This window comes from Anomaloglossus baeobatrachus, chromosome 6, assembly GCF_048569485.1.
Source record: "Anomaloglossus baeobatrachus isolate aAnoBae1 chromosome 6, aAnoBae1.hap1, whole genome shotgun sequence".
Classification (NCBI taxonomy): Eukaryota; Metazoa; Chordata; class Amphibia; order Anura; family Aromobatidae; genus Anomaloglossus; species Anomaloglossus baeobatrachus.
The window spans coordinates 50,058,742-50,071,842 of NC_134358.1; the positions used below are offsets into that span (position 1 = coordinate 50,058,742).

Consider the following 13,101-nt stretch of genomic DNA (forward strand, 5'->3'; position numbering starts at 1 on the left):
CTCCTGGGTCCTTTTCTTCCTTCCATCTAACGACTATCAATATCATATTATATTATAGGTTGGAATAAACACTCCACTGTGTGACCGGTGTCACAGTTCTGTTTGTACTGGAGCGTTCACCAGCTATTAGTGTAAGTATTCTGAGTGTAATATAATAACACGTCCTGTATAAAAATACAAGAATAAAATCTGACTCATCCATCGTTCATTATAACATTATTAATCTATTACAGAGCTGAAATCGTGACCAGAAGAAGATCCTTTCTGTTACTGAGATACGAGCTAAATCCTCTAGTATTACTATTGAGAACAGATTACTGGGATCAACTAGAAGAGTAAAGTAGGAAAAAGGTAACTAGACTTTTATGTGACATTTAGGAATAAGTTGTACTGTGTGTATGATGTGAGGAGCGGCGCTATTTCTGCCCATTACATGGTATTTTGCGTCATTTTCCAGTTTTCTCCCTACAGGCACTATGTGTAATTTGCCGTTGGCTTTGATCCAGTGTCTCCCATACAATAAGTATTTTCAGCTTTCCTTAGGCAGCACAGAGGCATGGAGGAGATTATACAGCAGTACTGAGCATTGTAGCTGTGACTGCAGCTCTGGTATAAGCGAATACACCTGCTAGAAACCTGTAGGACCATGTTTCTGTGCTTACTCCGGGCCACGCTCCTCCTCTTACTCCTAACTTGTGATATCTTTGTGCTGAGCAGTTTATTCAGAGGTAATGAGGTCAGGAGACAAAGGCTCCATGTATTACTGCTCCAAGTATTATGGCTCCAAGTATTATGGCTCCATGTACTAAGGCTCCATGTATTATGGCACAATATATTGTGGCTCCATATATTATGGCTCCAAGTATTATAGCCCCACGTATTAAGGCTCTATGTATTATGGCTCTATATATTATGGTTCTATGTATTATGGCTCCAAGTATTATGGCTCCAAGTATTATGGCTCCAAGTATTATGGCTCCATGTGTTATGGCTCCATGTGTTATGGATCCATGTGTTATGGATCCATGTGTTATGGATCCATGTATTAAGGCACCATGTATTATGGCTCCAAGTATTATGGATCCATGTATTAAGGCACCATGTATTATGGCTCCAAGTATTATGGCTCCATGTATTATGGCTCCATGTATTATGGCTCCATGTATTATGGCTCCAAGTATTATGGCTCCATGTATTATGGCTCCATGTATTATGGCTGCAAGTATTATGGCTGCAAGTATTATGGCTGCAAGTATTATGGCTCCAAGTATTATGGCTCCAAGTATTATGGCTCCAAGTATTATGGCTCCAAGTATTATGGCTCTATGTATTACGGCTCCAAGTATTACGGCTCCATGTATTACGGCTCCATGTAATATGGTTCCATGTATTATGGTTCCAAATATTATGGCTCCAAGTATTATGGCTCCACGTATTATGGCTCTATGTATTATGGCTCTATGTATTATGGCTCCAAGTATTATGGCTCCACGTATTATGGCTCCACGTATTAAGGCTCCATGTAGAATGGCACCATGTATTATGGCTCCAAGTATTATGGCACCATATATTATGCATCTATGTATTATGGCTCCATGCATTATGGCATTAATTTTTTTTGTCTTTTTCAGATTTCATCCTGATTTTTCCTGGTTGATGATCACCTCCAAGAGGGGAAGTCAGTGGACGCCCTGCACCAGCTGAGAAGAGACCTCCAGCGTGTACGGGATCGGAGCAGAACACCAGACATCTTTCCAGTGAGTAGAATGGCCGAGGCGCGGGGCTCCTGGGTCCTTTTCTTCCTTCCATCTAACGACTATCAATATCATATTATATTATAGGTTGGAATAAACACTCCACTGTGTGACCGGTGTCACAGTTCTGTTTGTATTGGAGCGTTCACCAGCTATTAGTGTAAGTATTCTGAGTGTAATATAATAACATGTCCTGTATAAAAATACAAGAATAAAATCTGACTCATCCATCGTTCATTATAACATTATTAATCTATTACAGAGCTGAAATCGTGACCAGAAGAAGATCCTTTCTGTTACTGAGATACGAGCTAAATCCTCTAGTATTACTATTGAGAACAGATTACTGGGATCAACTAGAAGAGTAAAGTAGGAAAAAGGTAACTAGACTTTTATGTGACATTTAGGAATAAGTTGTACTGTGTGTATGATGTGAGGAGCGGCGCTATTTCTGCCCATTACATGGTATTTTGCGTCATTTTCCAGTTTTCTCCCTACAGGCACTATGTGTAATTTGCCGTTGGCTTTGATCCAGTGTCTCCCATACAATAAGTATTTTCAGCTTTCCTTAGGCAGCACAGAGGCATGGAGGAGATTATACAGCAGTACTGAGCATTGTAGCTGTGACTGCAGCTCTGGTATAAGCGAATACACCTGCTAGAAACCTGTAGGACCATGTTTCTGTGCTTACTCCGGGCCACGCTCCTCCTCTTACTCCTAACTTGTGATATCTTTGTGCTGAGCAGTTTATTCAGAGGTAATGAGGTCAGGAGACAAAGGCTCCATGTATTACTGCTCCAAGTATTATGGCTCCAAGTATTATGGCTCCATGTACTAAGGCTCCATGTATTATGGCACAATATATTGTGGCTCCATATATTATGGCTCCAAGTATTATAGCCCCACGTATTAAGGCTCTATGTATTATGGCTCTATTTATTATGGTTCTATGTATTATGGCTCCAAGTATTATGGCTCCAAGTATTATGGCTCCAAGTATTATGGCTCCATGTGTTATGGCTCCATGTGTTATGGATCCATGTGTTATGGATCCATGTGTTATGGATCCATGTATTAAGGCACCATGTATTATGGCTCCAAGTATTATGGATCCATGTATTAAGGCACCATGTATTATGGCTGCAAGTATTATGGCTGCAAGTATTATGGCTGCAAGTATTATGGCTCCATGTATTATGGCTCCAAGTATTATGGCTCCAAGTATTATGGCTGCAAGTATTATGGCTGCAAGTATTATGGCTCCAAGTATTATGGCTCCAAGTATTATGGCTCCAAGTATTATGGCTCCAAGTATTATGGCTCTATGTATTACGGCTCCAAGTATTACGGCTCCATGTATTACGGCTCCATGTAATATGGTTCCATGTATTATGGTTCCATGTATTATGGTTCCAAATATTATGGCTCCAAGTATTATGGCTCCACGTATTATGGCTCTATGTATTATGGCTCTATGTATTATGGCTCCAAGTATTATGGCTCCAAGTATTATGGCTCCACGTATTATGGCTCCACGTATTAAGGCTCCATGTAGAATGGCACCATGTATTATGGCTCCAAGTATTATGGCACCATATATTATGCATCTATGTATTATGGCTCCATGCATTATGGCATTAATTTTTTTTGTCTTTTTCAGATTTCATCCTGATTTTTCCTGGTTGATGATCACCTCCAAGAGGGGAAGTCAGTGGACGCCCTGCACCAGCTGAGAAGAGACCTTCAGCGCGTACGGGATCGGAGCGGAACACCAGACATCTTTCCAGTGAGTAGAATGGCCGAGGCGCGGGGCTCCTGGGTCCTTTTCTTCCTTCCATCTAACGACTATCAATATCATATTATATTATAGGTTGGAATAAACACTCCACTGTGTGACCGGTGTCACAGTTCTGTTTGTATTGGAGCATTCACCAGCTATTAGTGTAAGTATTCTGAGTGTAATATAATAACACGTCCTGTATAAAAATACAAGAATAATATCTGACTGATCCATCGTTCATTATAACATTATTAATCTACTAGAAGGTGGCCCGATTCTACGCATCGGGTATTCTAGAATTTACGTATTGTGTAGTTCATGTATGATTTTTGTTATATATATATAATGTTGTTGTGTGTAGTTACCAAGTGTTTGTGTAGGGGCTGTACATGTTCTGGGTGTTGTCTGGGTGTGACGGGGGGTGAGAGCGGTGTTGTATGTGTGTTGCGTGTGTTGCGTTGTTTGTGGAGCGCTGTGTGTCTGTAGCGTTGTGTGTGTGTTGTGCGGTTTGTGTGTGTGTGGTGTGTTTTGGGGGGAGGTATGTTTTGTGCAATGTGTGTGTTGTGCGGTATGTGCGTATATTTGTGTGTGCCGCGGTGTTTGTGTGTTGGTTGTTGTGTGTGTGCAGCGTTGTCTGTGTGTGTGGGTGTCTGTGTAGGGCAGTTGTTTGTGGTTCCCAGTGTGTGTGTGTGTGTGTGGTGTGTGGTGTGTTGTGCAGTGCGCGCTCGTGCGTGCGTGTGTGTGTGTGTGTGTGTGTTGGGGGGAGGTGCGCACTCCCAAACGTGCTCCATCCCCCATGCAGCGCACTCCCCATCGTGCTCCATCCCCTATGCTGCGCACCCCCCATCGTGCTCCATCCCCTATGCTGCGCACCCCCCATCGTGCTCCATCTCCCATGCTGCGCACTCCCAAACGTGCTCCATCCGCCATGCTGCGCACTCCCAAACGTGCTCCATCCGCCATGCTGCGCACTCCCAAACGTGCTCCATCCGCCATACTCCGCACTCCCCATCGTGCTCCATCCCCCATGCAGCGCACTCCCTATCGTGCTCCATCCCCTATGCTGCACACCCCCCATCGTGCTCCATCTCCCATGCTGCGCACTCCCAAACGTGCTCCACCCGCCATGCTGCGCACTCCCAAACGTGCTCCATCCCCCATGCTGTGAACTCCCCATCGTGCTCCATCCCCGATGCTGCGCACCCCCCCATCATGCTCCATCCCCGATGCTGCGCACCCCCCCATCGTGCTCCATCCCCCATGCTGCACCAGCATCAGCCTCTCTGCCCCCAGCATCAGCTTCTCTGCCCCCAGCATCAGCTTCTCTGCCCCCAGCATCAGCCTCTCTCCTCCCAGCATCAGCCTCTCTCCTCCCAGCATCAGCCTCTCTCATCCTAGCATCAGCCTCTCTCCTCCCAGCATCAGCCTCTCTCTTCCCAGCCTTCCCCAGCATCAGCCTCTCTCCTCCCAGCCTCCCTCCTCCCACCCTCCCCCAGCATCAGCCTCCCTCTACCAGCCTCCCCCAGCATCAGCCTCTCTTCTCTCAGCCTCAGCCTACCTCTCCCAGCCTCCCTCAGCATCAGCCTCCCTCTCCCAGCCTCCCCAAGCATCAGCCTCCACCAGCCTCCCCCAGCATCAGCCTCCGCCAGCATCAGCCTCTCTCCTTCCATCCTCCTCCAGCATCAGCCTCCCTCTCCCAGCCTTCCCCAGGATCAGCCTCTCTCCTCCCAGCCTTCCCCAGCATCAGCTTTCCCCTCCCAGCCTCCCTCAGCATCAGCCTTCCCCAGCATCAGCCTCTCTCCTCCCAGCCTCAGCCTCTCTCCTTCCAGCCTCCCCCAGCATCAGCCTCTCTCCTTCCAGCCTCCCTCAGCATCAGCCTCCCTTTCCCAGCCTTCCCCAGGATCAGCCTCTCTCCTCCCAGCCTCCTTCCTCCCAGCCTCCCCCTCCCAGCCTCCCTCAGCATCAGCCTTCCGCTCCCAGTCTCCCCCAGCATCAGCCTCCCCAAGCATCAGCCTCCACCAGCATCAGCCTCTCTCCTTCCAGCCTCCCCCATGATCAGCCTCTTTGCTCCCAGCCTCCTCCAGCACGCCGTGCTCCTCTGCCGACACTCACACACCCGATCGCATCCACTCACACACACCCGATCGCATCCACTCACACACACCCGATCGCATACACTCACACACACCCGATCGCATACACTCACACACACAGACACTGACGATATCGCACATACGCGCTCACAGTCACAACATCCGGGAGATATCACATGCTTCTGGCCATGTGATCCTCCGGCAGGTCCTGGAAGCTCACAGCACAGTATCGAGGCCGAGAAGCAAGCGATATCGCCGGATGCTGTGAGTGTGTGGATGCGATGTGTGTGTGAGGTGTGTGTGAGGTGTTTGTGAGAGTGAGTGCGATCTGATGTGAGTGATGATCTGATGATGCGTGTGTGTGTGCTGTTATGTTTGTGCGTGTGGAAGTCCCGCCGCTGCAGGACCTTGATTTACTGGTAACTATGCAAGCATGGTTACCAGCGCAACACGTCCCCCGCTCGCACGGGAGCCCACACCAGCATACGGCGGCGTACGCTGATGTGGGCTCCCGTTGGTGAGGGGGGAAAGGGGGGGGGAGTACAGTACTCACCTGGGATCCGTGGCTCCGTGACCGTGTCAGTTTGGGCAATGCGGGGGGGGGGGGGGCGAGAGCTAACGTCTATTGCGTGAGGGGGCGGGGCGTGGCGTGGGCGAGTTGCCAATGCCTGCAGGGTGCCGGGGCGAGAGGCCAATCTGTGGAGGGGGCAGAGCCTGGGCGAGCGGCTGGCCAATCCGTGTGGGGGCGCAGCCGGGGCGAGAGGCCAATCCGTGTGGGGGGGCGGGGCCATGGCGAACCCAGCGGCCAATCAGCTTTGTGTCACCGTAAGGACATGTCACGGTGACACAATGTCACCGTGACACAATTTTGGAGCATGACAGACAGACAGACAGAATAAGGCAATTATATATATAGATTACAGAGCTGAAATCGTGACCAGAAGATCCTTTCTGTTACTGAAATACGAGCTAAATCCTCTAGTATTACTATTGAGAACAGATTACTGGGATCAACTAGAAGAGTAAAGTAGGAAAAGGGTAACTAGACTTTTATGTGACACTTAGGAATAAGTTGTACTGTGTGTATGATGTGAGGAGCGGCGCTATTTCTGCCCATTACATGGTATTTTGCGTCATTTTCCAGTTTTCTAACTACAGGCACTATGTGTAATTTGCCATTGGCTTTGATCTAGTGTCTCCCATACAATAAGTATTTTCAGCTCTTTCCTTAGCCAGCACAGAGGCATGGAGGAGATTATACAGCAGTACTGAGCATTGTAGCTGTGACTGCAGCTCTGGTATAAGCGAATACACCTGCTAGGAACCTGCCGGACCATGTTTCTGTGCTTATTCCGGGCTGCGCTCCTCCTCTCACTCCCAACTTGTGATATCTCTGTGCTGAGCAGTTTATTCAGAGGTAATGAGGTCAGGAGACAAAGGAAGGGAAGAATCGACTCCTGAGGATACAATGACGTTGATTTCTCTGATAAGATATATAGGGTGCTTTACACGCTGCGACATCGCTAACGATATATCGTCGGGGTCACGTCTTTAGTGGCGCTCATCCGGCGCCGTTAGCGACATCGCAGCGTGTGACACCAAGGAGCGACGATCAACGAGCGCAAAAACATGGAAAATCGTTGCTAGTTGACACGTCGCTCCTTTTCAAAATATTGTTGCTGCTGCAGGTACGATGTTGGTCGTCATTCCTGCGGCAGCACACATCGCTACGTGTGACACCGCAGGAACGACGAACATATCCTTACCTCCGTCCACCGGCAATGAGGAAGAAAGAAGGTGGGCGGCATGTTCCGGCCGCTCATCCCCGCCCCTCCTCTGCTATTGGACAGCTGCAGTGTTACGTCGCTGTGACGCCGCACGAATCGCCCCCTTAGAAAGGAGGTGGATCGCTGGGCAGAGAGACGTCGCAGGGAAGGTAAATCCGTGTGACGGTTGTTAGCGATGTTGTGCGCCACAGGCGGCGATTTGACCGGGACGCACAACCGACGGGGGCGGGTACGCTCGCTAGCGATATCGGTACCGATATCGCAGCGTGTAAAGTACCCTTAAGACAAAGCTACTTATAGTCACTTATACTATTGATTTATGCCCTTTGTTGGAGGTAGAGGTCTCATGTAGTGAATACTTTCTATAAATTCTGCTGTTTCAGGTTGTCCTCCTGCTTTATCAGCTCAATCCTGTCATACGACTTATTGTGACTATTACCAGGAACAGATCAGGTTAGAGGAGTTTTATTTTACTAAATCTCTTACTTTTGGCCTATAACTAATACATGAATGTTTGGATTTAGGAGTCCAGGTTGATTATTAATTTTTTGGGGTGGAGAGGGGGCTGATTCAGACTTTTGTTTTGGGTCTTGAAAGTTATCTCCATCTTCAGGAATGTTGTACATTGACGGGCAATGGCATAAAAAGGCTAAACCACCTCAGGACTTACCTTACCCGGGACGGTGACACCCCCAGTGCCCATGGGTAACATATGTAAAAATAAAAGCGCCATCTGTTTTCCACAGTTGAAGATAACAGCAGATTCTCTGTATCTGAGCCATGGACACCCTTTTTTTCCTTGTGTTACCCATGGGCACCGGTGAGACCACCCTGTAGGGTCCGGTGCCGTCAGTCCTGGAACATCTGAGAGTTCCTTAGGCCATTACACATCAGTATAAAAAAATACTGAAATTTGAGGACTGTAATTCTGTAATTTGAAATATAATTTTATTTTTTTGCATTTATCTTCTATTACTTATAATTTACCTGATGTTTCCTCTAATATCATTTTGAATTTTTTGGCAGATTACGTCTGATTATTTATGATGAATCATTGCATCATGGTATCCAGCGATCGCTGTAAACATTGCAGCATGGGATCCAGCAATCGCTGTAAAAAGCTGTTGGCCTCGCTGGACCTGCTCAGTGTCTCTCTTCTGGAGGACAGTATTCCAGGCATTGTCTCATCATTTGAGCTTGGAGTAATAAAGACAATGACCAGCGATCTAATCAAACATCTGCGTGATCTGGATGGACAGGATTTGATGAATGCCCTCCTGTTCTTGTCAACTGTAAGCTCTGTCGGAGTGGAGACTGCCAGCTTTCTGACTAGTGAACTTATCGATCAGACCTACCGCCACATGCGGAGAGCGGAAAGTAAGAGACAACCCGGAATAACTGGCGCAGCTATGACGCTCCTGGCTAATATTGCAATTTATAGCGGTGAAGAAGTCATGGAGCGTTTGGAAAAGGATGAAGAGCATCCACCAAGCAGCTCGTTCAAGGTATTGGACCTGATTTCCACCAAATCCAGCAGAGACTGGAAAGAGAGAAGCTATGATTTTTTCTATCACCTTCTGCACCCCATGTATGGGTTCAGAAACTACCAGGATGACTTTGTTCTCTTCCATGACACAGACACTACGCAGGCTGCGATGTGTCATTATATTACTTGTGTCTTAACTGATGAGGAAAGGAGGAAACTCATCCCTTACCTGCGTATACCAATGAGATATTCATTCAGAACAAGCAGAATCACCAGTGTCATGTTCGTCTCGGAGCTCCTACACCATCCTAACCTGGAGAAGAATGTGGCAAAAAATTTAATCTCATTAATGGCTTTAAAAACTTACAGCTCGGATGAGCTTGAGGTCTGCCATGTTACAGAAGCTATTGGTAATGCTTGTAAAGGTGCCCCTACCGAGGTGCATCAACTGAAAGACTTCATATTTGACTGCCTGCGCAGGAAATTATATGGTTGTAAGAATCCAAAAGATATCATCAACATCTTACAAGTCCTGTCAAAATTAGTCACCTTGCTGAAAAGATCAAAACTTGGTAATACTTTTGGGGAGATTGTCAATCTTTGTACTTGCTATCTAAACCACTCGAACCCTCTGGTCCAGGTATACGCCGCTTCACTATTTGCTGATCTCGCCAAGAACTGTAACCAGAGCAAGAAAGACTTCAGCCAACACATCAGGAGTTACCTAGCAGCCTTACTGATAATGTTACACAGCAAAAACCAGCAGGTTAAGGCAGCCAGTATTGCAGCCTTGTTGCATTGTCTTCCTTACGTCGGATGTAAAAATGTAGAAGAGCTGTTAAATAGAGGAAAATACTGCAAGATATATGAACAACTTGGGCAAAAAGAACCGGTTTATCTGGTGAAGATGATATTCACTTTTTTTAAATTACTGTTTATGGTTCATGATTTGGACGCTCTCCTGGAGCACCTCACTATGATAAGAGACGCTTTACCCTATGAAGAACTCTATCCGACGGCATTATGTCATGTGTTTAAAGAGTTGAGGGCCCTCACTAAATTGCATCAACGGTATCCTCCGAAATTGAAGGAGGCAATTAACCGTGCCATAGACATCCTGGCTAAGAAGTGGAAAAGCATTGGAACTGTTAAAGTGGTTAAAAAAGGTACCTACATAAAAACCGAAGAATAGAATCAATATTTCACGAGTAGTGTTGAGCGGGGTTTGAGCAGCGCTCTCTCTCTCACCTAAATTCATAGAACTGCAATAAAGATTAATAAACAAAACTCCTACTCTATTTTGTTTTTTGCTGTTAGTAACTGGCGGTACATTTTTCGCATTTCTAAACACTTCCCATACTGGAGCTGAGCGAATACATTCAAATGGAATTCTACTGGAGTTCGCCAAAAATTTACATTCACCAAAATGCAGACTTTTTATATTTCACTTCCACACGTATTAAGCAAAATGTCCATCAAAATTCTAAAATAAAAATCTTTATACTCACTTTATCGCTCACATCTCCAGCTCCTCCACTCCTCACAATCACTCTTCCAGTCCTCGTCACATCTTCAGATCAGCAACTCTTGCAATTAATTCCTCGGGAATCTTCAGTGCATAAATTCTAGATTTTGGCATATACCATGACGTCATGACACACACTTGCGAATAACCTTCCAAGGACTCATTAGACCACGAAGTCCTGGCCCAACATGAGAGACCAAATGAATTCAACACAAATGGTGGCAATCTGAAGATGCAACGAGGAGCAGATGGGTGACGGTAAGGAGGTAGTGGCCGGAGAGGTGAGCGGTGAGGCAACTGTAAGGGGGTGTAAGGCTCTGCCGCCCAAGACCTGCAAATCCCGTGCCTGTAAATGTACTGTTTAATGTTGATATAATACTGTAGATACGGTTTATGATATATTCTGTGTGCGGCCACTAGATGGCCACATGGGATAAGCTACTTCCCTTGGTGCTCTCAGGCTAGGGAGAGCTAATGGCTGGGAGGAGCTTAGTTAGTAAAAAACCTAGGAATACATGAAATGACAGGAGAGTCCCAGAGAGCAGTGTAGAGAGACCCACACCTGTGAGGAGAAGCCCCCAGGAGAGGTGATTCTGACCCTCTGGGTCGTATCCCGGCACCAGACACGTGGGACCCTGGTGAGAGGTGGGCTGACCGAACCACGTCCCAAAAGGGTAAAGTCCGGATGGCTTGGATGGTGGCTGCCCCTGGCATATACCAAACGAACCCCCTCTCCAGGCTAAAGGTCAGTGGGCTCCGCAGGAGGCGTAGATCCTGATAAACTGGGACAATAGAGTGCCATCCCCAGGGACCCTTGTCACGGCTTATAGCTATCCCTGTGGGTGGGAGACGGACACCCGTGCGGCAATATGAATCTGTCCAAAAGTATGAAGATGAGGGAGGGGATGAGGGGCTCTAGGAACAGAGTACCAGGGAAGTGGCTTGGCGGTAAATTGAGAGTAACTCCGGTTGCTAATGGCGACCACAGTGAAGAACTGGAGTAGAAATCCAGAGGACTGTGTAATTTGACGTGTCTACCCGCTGTAACAGAAATAAGATGTGCATGCCACTGGTGAGATGTAACAATCAAAAAGACTGCTGGAACATCATTGCAAATGTGAACAGGGTGCTAGCTAAAAAATACACAATCTATATAAAGTGAAATCTGCACACCAAATTCAGAGAAATATGAATAAGCATAACTGCTCTATAATACATAAAGAAATGAAAAACACAATTAGCCTTATGAAAAATTTGAAAAATTGTAAAATATGACTTTGCATGACTGCTAAGGATTATTTGAAAAAAAGAGATATTTTGCTAATATATTGATCAAGTCATTACTGCCCGATGACCACTCCATGGTAATCTCATAAAGGTAACATTTGGTTAGGGACCCGATAAATAAGAGATTACCGTGAATTGGTTATTGGGCAGTAATGATTTGATCAATACATTAGCCTAACTGCTCTATCTAATATATAAAGCTGAATGTGTGTGTGTGTGTGTGTGTGTATGTCCGGGATTGGCATCTGCACCGTCGCAGCTACAGCCACAAAATTTTGCACACTCACACTTCTGGACCCCGAGAGCGTGATAGGCTATGTTTTGAGGGGAAATTTTAACCCCGCGCTTTACAGTTATTCACCAAACAACCTGTCTCCATTAAAGCGAATGGAGCTGGGAGATACAGTGCAGCCAGAACATAAGAAGAATGCGCAGCCACGCCCTTAAATGGAATGTTGGCGTGTCACAATGCAGCCAGTGAAACAGACAGACACAGACAGGGTAAGAGACAGACAAAAAGAGACAGACACAGAAAAAGAGACAGACTGACAGGGAAAGAGACAGACAGGGAAAGAGAGAGACAGGTTAAGAGACAGACACAGACAGGTAAAGAGACAGACACAGGGAAAGAGACAGACAGGGAAAGAGAGGGAAAGAGACAGACAGGGAAAGTGACAGAGATAAACAGACAGGGAAAGAGATAGACAGACAGGGAAAGAGATTGAGACAGACGGAGAAAGAGACAGAGACAGTCAGAGACAGACAGACAAAGAGACAGACAGACAAAGAGATAGAGAGAAAGACAGAGAGATATAGACAGAGAATGGGAGAGAAACAGAGAGACAGTTACTATCCCAGGCGTTAATACATTCTATTTATTATACATTCTATCCCGGGAATGTTAATACATTCTATTTTGTTAACAGCAGTTATTAACCCGGGCAAAGCCGGGTAGTACAGCTAGACCAAGAGATATATACAGAGGGGGAGACAGACATTATAATTACATTTAAATCTATTTGTTTTGTGGTTTTTGTGTGCAGAATACATTTGTGTTAATACATTCTATTTTGTTAACAGCAGTTATTAACCAGGGCGAAGCCGGGTAGTATAGCTAGTAATACATAAAGAAATGAAAAACACAATTAGCCATATGAAGAATTGAAAAATATGACATTGCATGACTGCTAAGGATTATTTGAAAAAAAGACATATTTTGCTAATGTATTGATCAAATCATTACTGCCTGATGACCACTTCATGGTAATCTCTTATTTATCGGGTCCCTAACCAAATGTTACCTCTATGAGATTACCATGAAGTGGTTATCGGGCAGTAATGAGTTGATCAATATATTAGCAAAATATCTCTTTTTTTCAAATGATCCTT

General features: G+C 45.9%; 1 protein-coding gene across 1 annotated transcript; it reads left to right on the plus strand.

Annotated features, from left to right (window-relative positions):
* The first annotated feature begins 71 nt into the window (after positions 1 to 71).
* Positions 72 to 10,162, plus strand: LOC142244023 (uncharacterized). Its single transcript, XM_075316204.1, has 9 exons — positions 72 to 131; positions 234 to 351; positions 1,632 to 1,757; positions 1,842 to 1,914; positions 2,017 to 2,134; positions 3,415 to 3,540; positions 3,625 to 3,697; positions 7,798 to 7,867; positions 8,441 to 10,162. The coding sequence occupies exon 9, from the start codon at positions 8,458 to 8,460 to the stop codon at positions 10,090 to 10,092; it is 1,635 nt and encodes a 544-aa protein (XP_075172319.1). The 5' UTR covers positions 72 to 131; positions 234 to 351; positions 1,632 to 1,757; positions 1,842 to 1,914; positions 2,017 to 2,134; positions 3,415 to 3,540; positions 3,625 to 3,697; positions 7,798 to 7,867; positions 8,441 to 8,457; the 3' UTR covers positions 10,093 to 10,162.
* Positions 10,163 to 13,101: the final 2,939 nt, after the last annotated feature.